Source organism: Lissotriton helveticus, chromosome 2_1, assembly GCF_964261635.1.
Source record: "Lissotriton helveticus chromosome 2_1, aLisHel1.1, whole genome shotgun sequence".
NCBI classification, from domain to species: Eukaryota; Metazoa; Chordata; class Amphibia; order Caudata; family Salamandridae; genus Lissotriton; species Lissotriton helveticus.
In genome coordinates, this window is record NC_136059.1 from 968,165,086 (window position 1) to 968,186,713 (window position 21,628).

The window sequence follows — 21,628 nt, forward strand, 5'->3', positions numbered from 1 at the left end:
TGAAAATACCTACAAACCTGCAGGTTTGTGGTTTTCACAAATGCATTACTTCGTTCTATTTATATTTAATTTTTTTCTTTTCTTTTCCTTTTATCTATAATATCTCATATAATTTTCATTCTTCGGGTACATTCCTCATAATTGTTATAGGTTTAAAATCTTGTATTTACCTTTTTCAGTACTTTTTTTTTGTATGGCCGTCATCTAATCATAAAATGTAATCAAATATTTTGAATGCACAAGGCAAACCAAGCCTTGATCTATCTACCCTCCCACTCGTTTGTATGACGAAATGTTGGTAACAAGAATATTCCCTAAAACATATTAAGGACACAAATATCAACTTACATACTTTTATGCAAAGTCAAACATATTGACAGCAAAAATATAAAATGTGAGACTATTATATACTATATCTGGAGACTCCAATCTTTTCCGTAATAAGAGCTACTTTCATTCTACAAAAATCTTCCCAAGCTACTAATATTATCGGTGTGATAATAGTGCCTGTATCAAATAAGATTAATTAGTGGCCACCCCATGCAGATTGTCTGCACTGATCACCTCACTGTCTCAGTGTATCAAGTGGGCTTTCAGGCATATGGGTATTACTTAGCAGCCATAGCTGCAATGCCCCTGGCAACAAGGTAATTAATAATATGAGTAATAAGTCTACCCAGCGCAGCATGATTTCACTCTAATATCAGTTTGAACTATATTTTTAGAAATTCAATAATTTTTCTCCCAGCATACGCATATGAGTTCTGAAAATACATGCATTTTTTTCTTGAACACATACTTTTCAATTTTGGTTTACATATATGAATTCAACCTAGCAAAAGCTTCTATATGAGTAGGCTAGGGTGCACATAGAGACCTGGTTACAGGTAGGTTAGAGCTACCCCGTAGCTCAAGAGCAACTCATTGGAGAAAGCTACATTATATAAATTTTAAAATATATATCAATTTCATATTAATTTTAAAATCTATTTATAATTAAAAAAATACAAACAAGTATAGATTACAAACTAAAAATATATAAAGTAAAATAATTACAAAACCTATTTAAAAAACATAATTACTGTTTAGACAATAAATAAAAAACACAAATAAAACGTAATTATAATTGTAAACACTAAATATTAAATATATATCATACAATAACAGCATTAAAATAAACAAGTTAATAAAAATATTACAACAAACAAATAATACAATTTATAATTTAATCTAATTTTAAAATTAAAACCGGGCATTAATTAAAACAACTTAAAAAAAGTCAGATGAAAAAATTAGACTTGCAGGGGCCACGTTTTATACGCCAACTCCTACCTGACCAACAGTAGGAAAAGTGCTGAACTTTTTAGAGATCAGATTTACTATTCCCACTCCAATGTAAGTAACAGTACAGAAAGTGTTGGAAGAGGGGTCATAGTTTCAGTTCTCACTCCAGCCTGAGCAAGAGTAGGGAAAGTGTTGGACTTTGCAGGGGTGTGACTTGCTATTTCCACTCCAAGCTGAGCAACAGTAGGGATATATAGCAATGTAGGTATGATGTAGTAGGATGTGGTGTTTAGTGTGGTGTAGTGTGATAAAGAATTTGGTTTTGGGGGTGTTATGCATACAGAACTTTTGATGTATGCTTGTAAAATTGGTAGTGGATGTGGTCTGTATATGCTGTTATGGTGTTTGTAGACGTGAGTGCTTATGAATTGTTAATAGGTACTGTGCTAGGGTTTGTATGAAGTATTTTGATAGCATGTGGTGTCGAGCCAATATAGATGATGTGTTGTGGATGTTGTGGGGTGGCCATTGAGGACATGTGATAAGAAGTGGCGCTTGTATTAAACAGTGTGGGATTGTATGGTTTTAGAAGTGTGTGATTTTGATTTTGAGTGTTAGTGGTGATATGGTGAGACTCGGTATGGTACAATATGACTTTTGTGATACTGGATTAAGTCATGTGGAATAGTGTGGATTGACTGATAGGCGTTATGTAGCCACATTTTTGACGAGGTGTGGCACATTAGGTACTGGTATGTGTTGTAGGAGTTAAATTGTGCTGTGGTGATGTGGTGTTCTGATCTGTTCTGTATTATATGTGATTGTAGGTTGGGGTGGAATGGCATATTTTTTTAATGTGACTTGAAGTTGGCAATATTGTGTGATGTGTCGATTTGGCTGTGATGTTGTTGGGCGGCGGTGATGAGGTTTCGAGTTGATGTGACCTGTTGTGTGGCATAGACCCTGTGCCCCCCTTATTTCATTACCCAGTTGGTGGTTTTAGGTAATGAAAGACAGTGGTACAAGGGGTGCCATTGACTCTTCAGACCCGTTTGCCACTGCACCTAGCCCAGTGTTGGTAACTGCCACCCTATACATAGCACAGAGGCAGGGGGGTATTTTGGGCCCACATTTATCTTCTTTGCATTAGTATACCTGCCAACTTGAAGAAGAATCGCGTGTGTGAGGAGGGGGCGGGGCCTCGTGCCCAGAAGTACCCCCAAGTCTCCTCCTCCAAAAACAAGCTTGCTGAGGCTGGTGCCGGTGTCCTGGGGTGTTTTTCACACCCCTTGATGGATGTCAGCAGTTCAAAGCCTCGGAAAGTGAGCTGGAAAACCACTGTTCACTGTGGTTTTCAGCTTGTTATCCCTGCCACTGTGTGATATTGCCATCTCACCGGGAGATGTGTGATGGGAGCCGATATCGTGTGTCACACTGTGGCACTGTGTGGGTTGACAGGTATGCATTAGGGCCACTGGTGCCAGGTCCGATTCACGTTCACACAACAGTTTTGAAAGAATTCCTTTGTTTCGACTTTAACCCTACCCAGCGTCATGGCCACGGATTAATGGGCAGCCCTGCATAGTACAGGTGATGTGACAGCAAAGCTGCATTGTAAGAAGCAGGTTGTCTCTATTTCATGGAGTGCCTCAGAAGTCGAAGGAAACAGTGTTTACAGATTGCTTTTTGCATTTCAAATGGAATGTTTAGTTGTGTTAATTAGTCATTCGTGTACACTAGTGAATCTTGAGCATGAAAAATCACCAACAGCTTAGGTTTGAGAATTGCTTTTGTGTTGGACAGAAAATAAGAAATTGATGTTTGTGAAGGTCTGTGTAGAATAGGCTCTATGTTCTGCAGGCTGCTCTGCACACTCCTGCATCATTTAAACGTGTGATTGCCTCGACAAACGACATAGGAGTATTTACATTTATGACCCATAATTTGTGCCGCATAGAATGAGGTGGTGTTGGTTTTTGAGGAACGATTTTCCCACTGAAATACCGTCGGACAATTCTATAGCTCACTGACCACAATACCACCTCAAACCCACCAGTGTGTCCCTTCAAGCATTAACGGTGAAGTCTGGTGTCAAGATTTAGCGAAGTAACACACATTCACTTCCCTAGACCTTTTCCATTTTTATTACATCAGGATAACTATCCTGATAACCCACATCATCGCATCATCAGAAAAGGCGCCTTACTCCACTGATGCTGGCTAAAGGCCATTTGAGCAGCCGCCTCTGTTTACCACTAACAAGGAATCCATGGGGGAGCTGTGTAAATTGGACTAGAAAACTCACCATAATTAAACGGGAAATGGAAGAAAATGCGGGGTCATGTAAAGCTCAGAGACACACCGAGGCAGGACGGGCTAGTGCGAGCACTAATTTATAGAAAGGAACCGATCTGTGTCTTGGCATTTACATAGAACCTAATAATAGAGCCGACAAGGCAGGAACGTGTATGCGCCTCCCAGCACTGAGAATGTTAGGTAGAAAATAAATATAACGATTAACCCTTTCTCTGCTGCAAGCTATACCTTCCAGCTCTGTATAATATCACCCCCCACCAAATTAGTGATCAATTAGAGGCACAATTAAGATTCGCGTTTGGAAATAAAACAATGCGAAGTATATTTTATATAGCGACACAGTAATTGAGCCATTCCTTTGAAAATAAAAGACCTTTGTTCTTTCCGTTGCATTTTTTAGGAGAGTTGCTGAAAAGTAAAAAAAAAAAAACAACAAAAAAACTACACGCCTCACACAGTCAGATGATAAATACCCTTGAGACGGGACAGGCTGAGAACCCAAAGCATCCCTGGCAATTTTGTTAGACCTGCCTCCACAGGAGGAGGGGCTTGGGGGGGTGCAAGTGTGAAGCGCTGCTGCTTTTGTTACTGGGGACCGATATTACACCACAGCTGCAAAACCGACCCAGAGTAAGAAAGCCAGCTTCCACCGCTGCAAAACTGCCCCCCACCCTTCCATCCTCTCGGGGAAACGCCGGATGCCAGCAACGGCCAGTCCGGTCCTGGTGGGAAACACTCTGAGTTGGAGATCTCAGATACATGCTAGGCATTTTAGCATTCGCAGACAATGCTGATATCCATTAACTACTTACTTCATTTGAACTACCTGCATGAGATATATCACGCACCTGCATCGATTTGACCCTATACCATCCATTGAATGCCATAGACTCTGGGCACCATTTGCCGGCTATACACCTAGCATGGCACTGTCCACCGGTACAGGAACATTGGTGGGAGTGGGTCAGGGTCGTTCTAGAGATTCCAATATCATCTCTAACTGCATTACTGGGGCATGTTGGTGACCTAGCTGCACCTAGATGGCTGGCTGCAATAATGCAGTTGTTGGCAAAACACAGAGTGCTTGTTACACCCTTCAAGCCATATGGCCAAAGCATGGCTGCTGAAGGCAACTACGTGCAATAGCACAATGGGAGCCTGTGCTTCCCTGTTACCACAGGACATACGGGGGTCACCTCACGGAGCAAAAGCGAAGATATATTAAGATACGCCTTATGGACATGAGTGTAGGTGAGGCGATAATGTGGCACCAATGGAGCATATGGGAAGTATTGTCACTTGAGAACATTGGAGCCTATCAGCCACGTATCCATAGGTGGCAATCATGGGTGGCGCATGGGTACTTATAGGCAAGATACTGGTGCCTGTTTTTAAATCTGATGGTATGTATGCTCTGCTAGGTTATGTTTAACTGTCAGAAAGCCTCCAAGTTAATCATATTCATGTTTGTTATGTAATAGATGGCATTTCATAATTGAAACTGTCAATAAAAAGACTACTTTATCTACACACCTAAAAGCCTATCAAGTTAACTATTGTTTTACATAAGCTTCCTCCCGAATATTGGGACATCTTCCCTGACACACAGGACCTGTGTGCACTTTGTAAAGCATTGTCTGGAGAAAGGGTGCCAAAGGCACATCAGGAGAAGAGTCACTGTGGTGAATAACTTGCACTAATATTTGTTAAATGTAGACAACAATGCTGCATCATTTTCAAATAATATGATGATATACCGTAAGGCGACCATCTTTTCTGAAGTGACCATTCTTGTTGTTTGATCATGATCTCTTTATGTGTGGGTAGCTGTAGGGGAAATGTGCTGATTATTATGTTATGTTGTTACGCCCTAAATTATCCTCCAGTGTCTAACAGAGAGAAATAGCATAAATGGAACAGGAAGGTGGGGGGGGGGGGGGGGGAGAAGGGGAAAAGATATGGAAAAAGAGCAAGGAGTTTCACAGGTGAAGCTGTCATCTCCAACATTTTTGCATCTCACCAAGTCAAGAGGGAATACATTGTGGAGAAGCTGGTGTAGAAGCCGGGAGCAGTAGGACAAGTGAGTCAGGGGGAGGAGTTGTAAGGGGCAACAGAACAGTTGAGGAATATGAAATGTTGACAGTGAAGGGAATCCATGCTCCAACAGGGAAGTAGAATTCATGACACCTGGTTTGTGATATACTTGGCCAGTTGTGAAAGAACGGCTGAGAGGCATGAGACTACCTCCTCCACAAGTCTACATTCAGGCAGCCTATGCAGCCTCACTGAAATAGCTCAATTTAACGGTGGTCCTGTAGCTTAAGACAGATTTGAGAGGCGGCGATTAAGGATACACTTGCAACCCCAGAGAGTCCAAAAAAGGAAGCTATTGTAGCTAAAGAGAGCAATGTCAAGTGAGGGGTCTGTTTTAGAAAACAAGAAGTTCAAGGCTGAGAGCAGTGGTAAAGCTTGAGATTGGAATTTGAAAAGGTTAGGGGAAAGTTTTGTTACTATGCAAAGCATATAGTTGCTGCGAGGACTGTGGATGTGAGAGCAAATGAACTGTTAAGGGAGCGGAAGGAGTATGTGACTGTTACACCCTAATTACCTCGTCACATAATAGGTAGTAAATAGGACTCATAGTTGCATCTCACATACTATAAGGATAAGCACAGAGTAGGGAGCATCAGTATAAGGCGGCAACAACACCCAACACTGTTGAGGCAGAGGCCAAGATAGGAGGTAGTTCGAGGCAAAGGATAGCAATTCAAGTATGCCCCAACAAGGTGTTGGCTTACTTTGGCTTGCATTTTACAGTGATGATGCAGTTTATTTGTAACCGTTTTTTTGTGCGATTTCTTCTTTTCTTATCAACATCTAAATTAGAATACACATTTTGTAATATTCCTCAGTTGGGGCTACCAGCCCAAGCTACGCTGTGTTAAAGTTTGATGGCAAGGGGCTACACAGTCTACGATCAATGTTAAGTTCAACACTAAATACTAAACATGTCTAAGGTTATGTTACAGTTATTAATAGTATAAAAAGATTCAAGACTTACAGAAAATGGCTTAAATTGTGGTGTAAGAGAAGAATTTAACAGATCCATACTTTTTGTCACTGCAAGTGTAATAACATCTATAAAGTAGGTACGTTTAATCTTGGAGATTAAAGAAATCACCCCAGTTGTGTTGAAAAGCTTGGGTAGTAGGACGCATTTTGTATAGGTATGAATGTATGCTTTGTGAGGGTCAGTTGTAAAACGCTGGTAATTCATGATTCTGTTCTGAAAAACAGCGTAAACTCATGTTTTCTTTGGTATGTTTTGCCTCCATTAGGCTTTTGGCAGTCGATTCTTTTTGAGCTTTTTAGGCCTTGCTGAGAAGACTTTTAAGGGGTAATTGTTCTGGATAAACGAATGTCAAGACGTTGTCAAATGAATTATTTCAGCTATTCCCTTTCACCAGCATGTAACCTTTCCACAGTCTGGCTTTTGGGTCTCTTATATTCGTCTTTTTGCACATGGTCTGCTTTGCTTGGTGACTAAGGATAGCTCCTTAAAATGTGCTGCTAGATATCAGTTGCTTACATATTAAGGCTTGCTTTCTAGTTTAACGGCCGATGAAGGGATGACATAATGTAGTTCCTTTCCCAATCCTGTCTGTTTTTTGTTGTTGCAATAATTGTGGATTTTCGGTTGTTTGGATTTATAAATCGTGGTGGCCTAGTGAAGGGCATTGTGGAGCGGTATATAGCGGCCCAATTTGTCATATGTCAATGTGTGATTATTCTCCTATCTAGCTGTCTTATTTAGGGATTAGCCTACACTGAGTAGTTGGTAATTTACCTTCTCCTCTGAATCCAAAAAGTTCCTTGTGTGCAGTGTCATAAAAAGACTTGGTAATTTCTGACACGAGTTGTGCAATTCTGACACCCTTTTTAAAAAAAAGTTTTATATAGCGCAAACTAGACCCGAAGATATCAGGTATCAGAGCGCTTTACATAGCACCAGTTATGTTACACAAGTACACATTCATTTTTGTTAAGCACAGGGAGATTTTTGTTGTTAAAGAGGCTAAGTCATAACCAAATATGAAAAGCACTTATTTATGTTTTTGCGTTGTATTGCACAATGTTCGGCTGCACCCTTTCCAACCAAACATGCCTAACTATTTTTATTTAAAAATCACCAAAATGTGTGTTTTTACGAAACAGAAGTATAGTAAATGGCAGTAGCATATACATAATTTTCATTTCAGTTTTCTACTAAATGCACACTTTCAGATATTTGCCTATTTCTCCCTGAACTGTAATTGAATGTTTGTTTTGTAACTTGTTTTTATCAAAGTAATTTAAAACTTGAATTAATTATTTTCAGCTTCTTACTTAGTAGCAGGTTTATGAAGCGTGTGACCGTGTGTTTGGATTGTTATGCAGGCCTATCCTTTTCGTGGTGTTTTAAACCATGCAAAATAAAAAAAACGTGCCTAAAAGGTGAACTGAAGATGAATATCAGATTCATCCTCAACGCCATGTTCACTTTATTTTAGGTCATTTTGTTATTTTTGTGTAAAGTGACAACAAAATGCGGCAGAAATATCACATACACATGTATATGATATTTTAATTGTTGTATATATAAATCTTCTTTGCAGTGCTTTTATGATTTTACTGGTAAAATCGAATAAAGCTTACTTTACTTACTTACTTACGTGAACTGCTCTCACTTGTTGGGGCCATGGTGTTTTATACCTAACACAACGTGTTCATGTCTATACTGGTTAGTATTTAAGCCTGCCTAACTGAGGATCTCCTGATGCATATGTAAGACCCCAGTAAAATAATGAAAACGCTAACTATAACCATTTCTGTGTTCCTTTTTTTATAGCCGAACAACAACATATCCTTACACAGAAGCCCAGATGTATAGCCAAAACACAGCAGGAAATTACTTTGAAACCCAAGGAGGGTCCGCACAGGTGACCACAGTGGTTTCATCTCACAATATGGTGGGAAGTGGAGGCATCCAAATGGGTGTCGCTGGAGGACAGATCATAAGCAGCTCTGGAGGGACATACCTCATAGGCAATTCCATGGAAAATTCAGGCCACCCTGTTTCTCACACAAACAGAGCCTCACCATCTACTGTAAGTACTTATTTATCCAAGCCTATTTATGTTCTGGGTGGCAGGGGAGTTTGCTCTCGGTAAAAAAAAAATATTTTCATGTTGGCTGATTGTTACAAAATGTATAGCATTAAATTGTGAATGCTGCAATTCCAAGCTTTCAGTTTAAGTGAAATAACTTTTCTGTTGCAATAAAGTCATACATGCATGACAATCTTAAACATCACATTTTTCACAAGCACTGCTTTAAAGAGTTGAGACCACCATTCCCTCCTTTGACTTTCAAGTAAATTATATTGCTTCATGCAGATGCGAGTTTTTATTATTATTTTCTTAGTTTAAAAAAAACTTTTTTACAGGCTCTATGCTATAATAGTAGTCCTTTTATCCTCATGGTTAAGTTAAAGTCACCATGATGGTTTGCCCAATGTCAAGTAGCACTCATTCGAAATATTGTTCTGAGAATCTCAATGCATTTTTGTGACCGTAATCTCATACCACATGGAGCAATCCGCAGATTCAAAGTAGGTTTCAGTGACCTGGTTTGTAGACAGGTATGATTCTTGGAGCACGGTAATGTTATAGATATTCTTTCTAGAAGATTTTGATTGACTGTCAAGTATTTATCACCCCATAGCACCATATACATCTTTCTTTTTTTAAATTTGCCATTTATAATTCGTTCGATTATTATAAATCCATGAAACGCCTGCAGGTAACGTGATGGCCACAGATTTGTGTCTCGTTGAGTTGTGTCAATTGATTAAACAAGTAACTTGCATTGATGCATTAACAACCTTCTTTCAGCTTAATCTCACATAAAAGGCTTGGTAACCTAATGTGCTAAACTGAAACTGGTGAAATCTTAAGGCTGACAGTGGTTTGACCCGCACTTGCCAGACTGCAAAAACTAGATAATAGTGACAGTTAATAATTAAATTCTTGCCCTGGTTGGAGAGGTATTATTCTTTACCTCATGATGGAGCATTCATGGGAATGCAGAGTCTAATCGACTCATTATGATACTGTCACGAAAACTCCTCTGCTCCATAACATATTCTATAAAACATTCTACAACTTAGAAAAACACGAGTGGGTTTCTGGTTGTCGAAGTTCAAAAGCAGATTTTGAGAACCGATAGATGCACAGGTTTCCAAATTATTTAATGCACAGTTTCGTGGTTTTTCTGGGTCACATCTTCCAAGTTCGGTCAGTGTTATCGTCTATGACAATGGGTAAATTCACACTCTATGTGTAATGTGTGCCTCCTTCAGGGCTACAATAACCCAACTGAAAACTCTGAAAGACAAAAGCTACCTGTGCCATGCTGAGGGACTAGGTTTGCCTGATGCACAGCGTATTGGTGTTTCATGGCAGAGCTTAAATTTCTGCACCAATGAGGAAACCTTAGACTTTGGAGATGAGCCTGTTCGATTGGATGGGTCTTTTCCCTTTACCATCGTAAAATGGCAGTGCTATTAAGCCTAGCAGCAAATTAGATATTTTGTCCCCTGTTTTACATATTTATTATGAGATCATGAAGCAAGGAATATACTGTGTTACAGCTAGGGCGCACAACACTAACATACTATGACAAAGTGTTTTCTGAAAGCAAGGGCAGTCATTGTTAGTCAATATTAAAAAAAGCATGCTGAGCAAAGTGAACATTGTCAATAAGGTATTTGAGGTTATGGCAGGATCAAAATAGCCACTCACACACCTTAAACGCCTGGCGCAAGGATGGTACTTCCAGATAAATACCTTCCTCCTCCCACCAGTGCCTCAGAAAGCCTGTTTTGTACAATATAGACATTATTACCCAAAGTTGTGTGCCAGAAGAATAGGATTTGAGATAGTGAGGAAGATACATTACAAGGAGTTTAGTTGTGCATCCATTTAATTAAATTGGCTGTATTTGATTTATGCATGGGTGGCTGGAAGGTAGCAGTATGCAGAATCACCTTAATGCCTCTCCAACATAAATCTGTAGGTAGAAGCCGTCCCTTTTAAGTGATGGCATAATTAGGTTAATGTTGATAATGGAAACAGAGGGACTAGAATGTTGAGGGACATCATCCATGAGATTGCAGTTTTGACCAGAAAAAATATTTCAGAAGCTCCTAATGGTTGATGGTGTTGCAGACTACTTAGAGCCCAACAGGAGCAGGACTGCCATACAACCTTCTAAGGGATCCAGGATCTTCTCACAACAATTCAAAAGTGTAGTGTCTGACATTGAAGAGACTGAGGGTCTAAATGGGATGGTTCAATTGAAAACTAAAAAACAAATAATCAGATTTGGAGACTGTATATTGGTCTGAAGGCAGCAGTCTCAACAAGGGAGATATTGCTATTTTAGAAAGGCTTAATGTCTACATGTTTCAAGGACTGGCAGAGAAAAGTTATTTGCAAGCAGAAGACTGGCACAGGCCTTTGAATACACTATATGCACATGCATACCCACACAAATGTATGTGTATGTGGATGAAGATACACATTCCCTGCATACTACTGCCATTTACTGTTGGACTCTGACTGTTACAACTTGTTTTTTCTTCAATTACGTTTTTTGAGTAACAAGATCTTTGTGGCTCCTCCTCTGGCACTGAACGCACTTGAGCAGTGACTCCATTGTTAGATTGTTTTTCTCCACCATCGAGTTCGAACATGTATTGACGCTGATCGTCGCTGCCCCAGAGCCCCTTGCTTTCCTTCCCATCACTGAGAAGACTTGAACTTTGATGCGTGGACCAAACTTTCACTTCCTCTGCTTTAGTTGCTCAGGACATCGTCGTCGAAGGACTGGGCCTCCTGGCCCTCTGCCCTGCGTATCTTCATTCACCTTATGGACGCAGGAGAATGAAGACGTGCTGAGTGTAATCTAATGGACGCCCTTCCAGAGATCCCCTTAAGTGACACTCCTACCTTTGGGCTGGCTTCCACTCTGTCCTTAACTCGTGCCTCTCTCCAGAGCATGCCAAGAACCCCTGCGGTTCTTGCTCAGCCTTCAGGAGAGAAAAGATCCTTCGGCAGCAAGAGAGAGAGGCTGTGGGCCCACAATACAATGTACTGATCATCTTTGGTGATGCCAGACATCTTCAGCGAAGTAGACTTGATCAGCGAAGAAGAGGAATGCAGTCAGTCAGTCAACGTACATGAACCCAGGTCCAAGATCATCGCATCCAATTTCTCATTGCCTGAAGAGGTATAAGTCCAAGAGAAGGAAGAGGCGCCCAAGGTTGACCTGCCTACCTCTGTCGACCCTGGACCTCGCATCAAGACCATGCCAAGATGTGTGAGTACAGTTGACACCCAGACATTCTTACAGATTTATAAGACACATAAGCGGCTGAACTTCAAGGACAAACATCGCCACTCCGGGAGTCTGGCATCAAGCCCTGTCTACAAGCCTCTGCCTACTCTAGGTTCACCACCACTGCCTCCAGGTGCACTACCGCCTTTGGGCTCTGGTCGGAGCTGAGGCGGGATCCAGATAAGATCCTCAAATCCATCAGCCCTGAGACTGCGCGTCAGCACTGATGTTTCGAAGTCGACACTTCCATCGAATTCAAAAGGCCAGAGGCTGTTGGCAACCAACTCTGAGGAGCTGCCCATCTTCAAAAAGCTTCAACAGGAGCTGGATAAAAAACATTGGCCCATCATCATATACCCACGCACAGGCAAGATCTCTACTATGGAAAAGAATGCCAGAAAAGTGAAGGTTTGCTTTGGAGGATGCTCAAGCACTGGACATTGCTCTGCAAACAGCAGCTCTCAAACGGCCTACGGACAAGGCTATTAATCCTATTCCTATTCCTACTCAAACACCTCCACCATCTCCACTCGCTCCTCCCTCACCTCCTGCAACTTCCCCTCAGAGCATCGCCAAATTCATGCTCAGATAAAGGTAGCCCTAGTCCCTACTCCCAAGCAGATGTCTTAGGTGTGCCAGACTATCTGCACCCCACAGATGATGCTTGGAAATACAATGATGTGGACCTCCAAGACTCAGCTGATACAGCTGCCAGAGGTGTGACTACCTCTATTATTCTCCACCGCCATTCTTTGCTGCATGTTTCTGATTTCAAGCCGGAGGTCCAACAACATCTTATCAAACTGCCCTTTGATAGTGAATACCTTTTCAGTCCACAGGTTGATGCAATATTGTTGAAATAAAGGATACAGACACAGCTAAAGCCAAGGGTGCCCTTCACATCCCTTCAGATAGGAGTTCCTTTTGGAGGCAGCAGATAAGGGGTAGATCCAAGACTACTTCCCTAGAATCAACGCAGTCGCAACAATACCTGCAACAATCTTACCACCAACAGAGAGGAAGAGGTTATGCGTGGGGCACCTTCAGAGGTAACCACTGTAAGAGGCACTCCCTCCAAGGGAGCTTCTGCCTCCAACTACTGACTTTACCTGCATCCCCCAAGCACACTACTGACTTGCCCTGCATCCCCCAAGCACACTACTGACTTGCCCTGCATCCCCCAAGCACACTACTTTCTTGGGGGAAATACTTCAGGGATTTCTTTCCCATTGTAAGCAGATCCCCATAGACCAGTGGGTTTTATGCATCATCAAGCGGGGTTACTGCCTCAACCTCATTTTAACCCCACCAAACATCCCACTCCTCACACACCCTTCACTCAGAACACGTGGCTCTACTGCGAGAAGAGGGTGCTCTTTCTCAAACTGACCATAGAGCCAGTGCCCCCCCCCCCCCCACACACACACTGGGGCAAAGGAGTCTACTCCTCATCCCCAAAAGGACAGTTCCCTTAGGCAAATCCTCGATCTCAGGCCTCTTGACAGACACATACTCTTGGAATATTTCCACATGGTCACCCTGCAGGATTTCATCCCCTGCTGCAGCAAGGCAACTTCCTAGCCACACTTGTCCTGAAGGATCCCTAATTTCACATCCCCATCCACTCGGCCCATCAGTGCAGTGGACACTTCATGGTAAGTGGTCTGCATTACCAGATCAAGGTTTTGCCTTTCGGAGTCCCCACCACCAAGGGTTCTTTATCCAAAGCCTAGTAGTGTTGGCTCCCCACCTTAGAAGCAGGGGACACACTTCTTCCCCTAATTAGATGACTATCGGATAAAGAGTGCAAGCAGACAAGACTGCCTAGCCCACACCCTGCACTTCAGATTCAAGTTTACGTTCAACGATACCAAGTCCCATTTCAAGTTACGTCTGGTCCAACCCTCCCAACGGTCAGTCCTAAATGCAGTCTCAGACAAAGCCTTCGCAAGCAGTCATAGGGTAGCAGCATTCCAACAGCTGCAGACTCGTTTTCAATCACTCCATCCTCTCACAGTTGGAACAGTAATGCACCTCCTAGGTATGATGGCCTCATACCTAGCCATAGTCCCTCATGCAAAGCTCTATATACATCCACCCCAAGAATACCTTTCGGCACAATGATCCGCAGTAAACGGTCACTGGGAAGATCTAGTGTTGATAAGGTCAAGCACCCATCAGTCTCTGCAGTGATGGAACATCAACAACCTTATGCATAGAAGGTCCTTCCCAGATCCATTTCCACACATGTCCATCACCAATGATGTATGAATCACTCGATGGTTGTGGGGCGCATCTCAGTGACATGACAGTTACCACCTCATCAACGTAGTCTCCATCAACCATCTTAAACATTTTATGTTTTTTTTCTATTTTGGGATTGCATTTCAGCTTTTTTTATTGAGATAGAGTTCCCAATTTAGTCTGTAGCATACACATCCATAGTCCGGTTTGACTGAAAATATAAGAACTAATGTAAGAATGAAATATAAGACAAGAAGACTGACATTTCAAACTAGAATTCTTAGATTGTAAAGGGTTACTTGTGGGGAAAGTGGGTAAAAGACAAAGGCATTGGGTGGACCCGGGTGGCGTAATACAGACGCAAGTGAAATGAGAACACTCACTCAACAAGGAGAGAGAGGTGGTGCTGATGAGACTGGCTGAACAGTAAGATGGTCAAGCGCAATTTAGAGATACTGTTGTTAATTAACCCTTTCACTGCTAACCTGTGCTATGGTGAATGAAGGTTATAGGATAGTAATTATAATAATAGGCTGAGACGTTGCCGGGGACAAATTCCAAATTGGTGGGGAGGGGTACTAAACACCAAAATCAGTCACAAAATGCCAGTGAAAGATTTCGAGCAAAAATGTATTGTTTAACAAATTTCCTGCAATCCCACGGCTTCACAAGAGATGACTTATCAATAAACATGCAGTCATTGCCCATCAGATGTGATCCTGAATCAATAGCACATTTGGCATGCATCTATTAAGGAGCTGTAGCACTATATCCCTCTCTAATTAATGGACTGGGCCATTCACGTTCCATATAAATAAGTATTTTAGTAATAGTTTGCTGTAGATCCTTATCCTACATCTAATATATTGTCATGTATATTCGAATGCCCTGCAAGTAGAGATCCCCATTTAAAACAGTCATATGTAATTCTGAAGTCCAAATGCGTCCCCCGCTTTTTGCAGTGAAGGTAAAACTACCTACCTCCCTAATGTGCATAGCGCTTATCTCCCAAGCACTGAAAATTAACTGAATTCAGTGTTCGCGCACCATGTATATGTAACCAAAAGGTGGGAGCTCAATATCAGGAAATCTGAAAAATCGTGTGCATCCCATTCAACGGCATTCAGCTGGATATCGACCTCCATCTCTAAGCGATTTGATTCTCTACATTGAAACTCTACACTTATTCACAATGTTCAATCATCAGAGGGTAGCAGATATTCATTGTGTTATCTCAATATACTGCACTTATTCTGGAGGTCGGGCTGTGACTGCTTTCTTTTCAAATATGTTTGTTGCCTATTGTACTCACTCAGGATATATATGGGAGCAGTATCTGATCTCCTCTCTCATCTGCCCTTGGCCTGGGTTGTTTGGTCATTGCTATGCTTGAGGGCTCGGGGGAGGAGGGGGTCAGTAGCTAGCCGCTACTACTCAAGCAGTTCCCAGAAATCATCAGGATTAATAAAATATCAAGAATTCCCCTTAACAATGATGCAGAGTCTAACGGGGAAGAACAACAGGTACTTAAGTTTATACTTCGAGATTTATTTCTTATTAGCTTCAAATTGACAAAGTCTGGATAGAAAAAGATCTTGGTTCACTCCGGCAGGAGCAGGCCACGGGATCCAGCCTCCTACAGGATCGCATTCCTATGCAGGATGCTAACTTGTATATTTCCTTTATCTTCATCAAAACTTTTATAGTTTTTCTAGCTCTACTTTATATTTTCAGCTGAAACAACACCTTTGTTTATGTTTGCAGTTCAGGACTACTACTGGCCCCACTGCAGTACTTTAATTATGGATTACTGAGACCTTGTGTCCACGTTTTATCCCTATCATTTTCTTTTTCACCTATTCACCATCTGGCTATTTTCTTAATTTTATATGTTTTGTTTTACAACCATGTTTTCTACAGATTAGCATCTTTTCTTCATTATTTTCCCCAGCATTATTACTTATGGGCAAGTTACTATCCTTTATATAAGTGCAACCTGGCACAATGAGCACAGCATTTTTCAGTCCAGGTTGACATGGCTCCATGTCCATCAGGTTTGTCCTCTAGCTAGAACTGAATTGGTCTTCTTGTTGTTAATGTTCATCAGATCCACTTCTGGTGTGCAGGTTCCATTATAAGTAGAAAATATGGTCCTCACGTGGTTCATTTCATACCTATGTATTGCTATGTCACCAGTGTCAGTTTGATTTTCAAGTGGTGGATAGCCTGTGTCTCTCAACAGAGCAACACAGAATCCTAATCCTAGCCCTCCACATGTATTATCTTTAATTCTATTAGGATCTATTTCTTTAGCCTTTTGTTGTCCTTCAACATTGTTGCCTGTCCAGTGACTCCCTCTGTTTAAGGAGGGTATTTCCACAGTACTCTTTGGTGGATCATGTTGGCTAGTTTATTTGCCATCTTTTTCTACAGTGAAACATTACTCGACATTGTCTTTGTATTTTTCTTGTATGATAATGGTTTTTAAGGACAGATACTTTGATGGCTCTCAGCCTTATAGTCATCTCCAGCATGTATCGGGATTGTCTGGTGATACTTCTCATGGATCCTGAATACTTCTTGTGGGTTGTCTAACGCGATGTAATAGGAGTTGACCTGCCTTGATCTTGTGTCAGTTTGCTGCTGTGTTGCTCCAATTCTCTTCTTCTCTTGCTCCTTAATGGGCAGACCAACTAAATTTTGGCACTGTAGTTTGACAATGGCCATCTTTTTAGTTGGGTGTCTTTGAAATATATTTTTTTCTAGTTTTGGGAGATGAATTTATTCCTAATCTTTCTGTGATTTCTTCTCTTTTGGGAAGGTTAACAATATTGAGAATTCACATAGACATGCTCATACCTGCTGTTTCTTAATTTAGTGGACACTTCTCATCAGATCCAATTAATCTCCATTTCCAAAATGTTGCTACATTCTATCCTGTTTTTTCAGCAGTTAATTTGTTCTTTGGTGTATTGTTACTCCACGTGTCGTCTTATCACAATTTCGTCTTCACTAAATTTTACGTTCAGTGGATCTTTAGTTATCCAGTAGCACAGTTATCATTGTCAGAATGCTCTTGTGGATTAGATTGGCTATTTTAGGTATTGATGGCTTTTAATGCAAATATGCAAACTTTTTCTTGTCTTTTTCTCATTTCGAAATAACACCTTCTTGATTGATGAATCTGTAGCATGGACCATCAAGGGTCTCATTATTCCCTTATTTTTGTTTATGATGCTTAACTCCTGTTCTTGGTTATCTTCAGCGGATGGGCTCATGCAAGTATTTACCAGTATCACCGTTTTGGTTTGGTACTACACTTGCCTAGTCTATGCTGTCAGCTATAGATGTGGGTGACTTTCCAATGGATCACCAGGAACACGTCTTGTGATCTTTTGCTAAACTGCTGCCAGTGTTACTGCTGCCAAGTTTTGTCATGTATGCTTGTGGAGTATCTTCTGCAGCCGCTGTTCTTGTGGACATTTCTACGATTCGAAGTTAGTTGCCTTCCTAATGCTTTTAACCTGTAGAAGGACGACTATTTTCCTTGAGACGCTTAATGTGTTGTAAGCTCCTATGATAGGTCTCTTTTGCATGCTACTATAACGTACCCTCAGTGAATAAGGTTTGCGTTAGAGCTGTAGTGTCCAATATACCAGTAGGTTTCTCCCTCCTAGATTTATTTGCATATGCGATTACCATAATAGCACTTCGACAAATTAACGCCGTCTCAGTGATGGTGACCTACCCTCACCGGGTGAGAACTGTGAGGTCGAAGACCTGGAGTTGAGTGATGAAATTATTGGTAGGTATTCTTGCCAATAACTGTGTGTGGTATAGCAGTTTTGCAGATAGTGCAATGAGATTTGATTACAAACAAAGCATGACCAAGGTGGTTTTTGAAGTAGTAATTAATTTTCAACTTTCCAGATCACAGAAAGCCCCCTTCTTAGACATGTTTTTAGAAAAAGCCACAAACATAAAATATTAATATTTTTTGTGGAAGATTCATGTTGGGAATATTTTAGTCGTCGCTTTCTGGCAAAAGAAAAATATAAAATTCCAGTCTATTCCTCGAGTACACAACAATCATTTTTTATTGTTTCGAACTTTTCGAATTCTTAGTGCTGAAAATTGCTTCTGCAATGAACATAAAATGAAGCCATTAGAATGCTAAACCTTGTTTTATTAAATCATTTTGTGTCAGTGTAGTGAAGGTCTGACGAGCCCGTCATTAAATGTAAAAGGTGACATTCTTTGTTGATCTTGAACTGTTCTCACAGTGTGGTGTTGTAAACTCGCCTGTTCAAGTAATAAAAAAGACACTTTATATAGCATGACTCGCTGAATAAATAGCAGAAATCTTATTAGAGTGGAATGTAATTAAAAGAGCTCCAGCCTGCATAGTGGCTCCTACGCCTGTCATGCCATGAGATGAAGGTGCAATCATAGGCTCCACACTGCTGTACATTATATCATTTCAAATGCTGCTCCTTAAGCAATCAGTCTTTTTTACAGACTTGTCTCAAATACTCACTTCTTAGCTTTGTAATGGTATGTGGTCTGAACTGCAATTTCATAATCATTTGCATCTCTTGCAAAATAAATAAAATGCGACTGGATTTGCGTTATTTTATGTAGAAAATACTGTTAAAAATTCTTGTCCTGAAACTAAAATCCTTTTAATTTTTTAGTGTTGTGATGAATTGCACAAGATTATACAAAACGCGCAGAACATGATTATAAGGTTTTCCTTGAATTACTTTTTAACTCGTGTACACAATTCTCAGTGGGCTGATTTTTTTGAAAATGTTTTTTATGATTTATTTTCGTTTTATGTTAATACTACTAATTGTTGCTATTTTCAGTGGAAATATAAACATATGCCATTGTGTGTGTGCAGAAACTACGTTCACAACTCCTGGACAGCATGATTATGCTTCCTGGAATGGGTCTGCAAGTCTCTCTATTTTGATATTTCCCTGAAATAGTGAATGGGGGAAAACAAGACAGCATATAGATTCTCCTCCACATCCTTGGATGTCTTTTTCGATGACGGTTGCAATCCTGTTCTTCATATAACTGGATTGGCGCCAGGGTTTGGTGACTGCTTTGTGTTGTCCAGTTAGGGTGATGGATATGTGCTTCCAGTGTTGTTAAGTTGAAGAAAGTAGTGTAGATTTGACCACAGGTTTGTATGTCAACCGCTTCATGACCTGTACACGCTGATGCAAATTTGCTTCATCCTGGCCTTTTCTTTCTTTTTTAAATTCTTTTCATCAGCAAAAAGCAGGCATTGGCAAGTAGGTCAAAATAAGTCAAAGAGGTGAGACCTATTGGCTTTGCTAGTGGATGTTTACCTAGTGAGGGCTAATATTAGTTATTTGAAATTCCTGTCTATAATAAAGTATGGTCGCTCACTTCTATGTTGATGCATCATCATGGCATTTCTGATCACTTGCATTAATTCATTTATCAGTTATTTTTGTACTTGTATAAGCCTGGTACAGAGCTAAATGTGATTTGGTTCATTATGTAGTAAGCGCATCTGGAGCGTGTGTTTACCATAGGTTTCTTGGTCCTAGAACATATTGAAATAGGGGCTAGTTTGAAGTGTGGCCTCGGTGTTCATGACTTTTGCAATTGGCTGATGTTTTTGCAGTAAGATTGTGACAATATTTCAGAGCCGCATCCTTTGTAGCGTTTTTTTTGTTTTAGTGGCTTGAAATGGCATTGAAACACACCTTCTGTATGCATGTTTCAATGCAATAATAGCCACCAGACAACATACACAAAAATATATACTTACCCCACACAGAATATGCCTGTACGCTTATAATAATTATAATTCTGCCAGTTGTTTCTTTGCGTGTGTAAGAAAAACCTGGCTCCTCCTTGGAATAAAGCTATTAGTTTCTACACCCTTTACAGTGCTGTCTAATTTTACTTTTGCAGTTAGCATTGCTTTGGAGCTACATTGGTTGTTCTAGATTTTCATTGAGCTCTAAGAGAAGGCGGGTGTGTATCGTGTGTGACCCTTTTCTCCCCATCACATCACCTCATTGTCCCTTTCATTAATGTCTCCTCGCCGTTTCGAGATCTAGATAAGAACTTATTGCTTTTCATGCCAGTAAGTGTCAACGCAGCAGGAGCTGAACACAAGCCTATGACGCCTAATATAATGATTGGGTGCGAGAGGGATAGGAGAGTGTGTTGTGGTTGTACAGTGATGGTTTTAATGCTGCTTCTCATCTAATGGGCAACAAAAGCAAATAGAACAAATGATGGACGGAATGCTGAACAAATCAAACATTCACGCCCAGTCACAGATCTGGGTTGAATCTTTCTTTTTTTTGCTCACCTTCCACTCCAGTTTGGACCCAGCCATGTGCAAATCAGACTTGGCCCTACTCCCCATGGGAACAAAACAGCCCAAACTGCTAAGCCAGGTCCCCCCTGCACTGGAAACAAGCATCCTGGGACCGGTTTCAGGTATCACCCCTCTCCAGCCTGGCTAGCTTGAATCAAAAGGCATAGTGAGCATGGGACCCACGTCTGGCAATACCATGCCCACTTAGGGCAAACAATATTAGCTCGCGTAGTTGGCTTCCCATAACCCTGAATGTAACCTTGAAACCAGGTGAGGACACGGACGTAGTCCTATGATGAGTGTGTGACTATAAGGACGGTCCCACCCATTCACCTTATGAAGCCTAACTGAAATGTAGGCTATTTCAGACCATAACAAAGAAAAGAGTCTGAACAATTGGTCCTTATAAGTTGTGTGCATGTTTTCTACCACATTAATGCTTGAATGCTTGTAATAAGAGCTGCAAATGTAAACAATAATATATAGGGATTATCACATGCATTAGTCCTGAAGAAAGCCGACTGACCCATGGGGCATTTAAACAGCTGAAACTTGTGGACCCCAGATGAATGGGACCACAACACCCCCATGTCATCGAGGATCCAGCAGGTAACTTTAACATATTAAATCCCTAAATAATAGATTAAGCTCTCCGCTTACAAAGGCATTGACCATGTCCACCAACACTAGATGGGTTTGGCATGGGTCCGATGATGAAGCATGCCACAGGTGGTACCTGTGGGTGACGACCCAACAAAATATTCTATAAGATGTATTGATCACATTGATCTACCTTGATGAAGATCTTACACTTTGATGTGATATACGTTGGGCCACGCAACAATCTTTTGGACTAAAATAGGATTTCGAAAGCAAGGGTAAACCTCTCTAGTGATTTTAATTAATACAGCTTTGGAAGGCAGAAGGTTCTAACCTAATCAAATGCTTCTCACTCTATCAACTGTTGACCTGTGA

The 21,628-nt window shown here is 40.9% G+C and overlaps 1 protein-coding gene across 2 annotated transcripts in view; it reads left to right on the top strand.

The window, feature by feature from the left end:
• The window catches only part of RFX3 (regulatory factor X3), a 638,508-nt gene that overhangs the window by 343,699 nt on the left and 273,181 nt on the right, over positions 1 to 21,628 (top strand). For both annotated transcript variants that reach the window (XM_078675714.1, XM_078675716.1), the window contains one exon: positions 8,489 to 8,747. In XM_078675714.1, the coding sequence (XP_078531840.1) occupies positions 8,489 to 8,747 (259 nt within the window). The remainder of the gene's footprint in view (positions 1 to 8,488; positions 8,748 to 21,628) is intronic.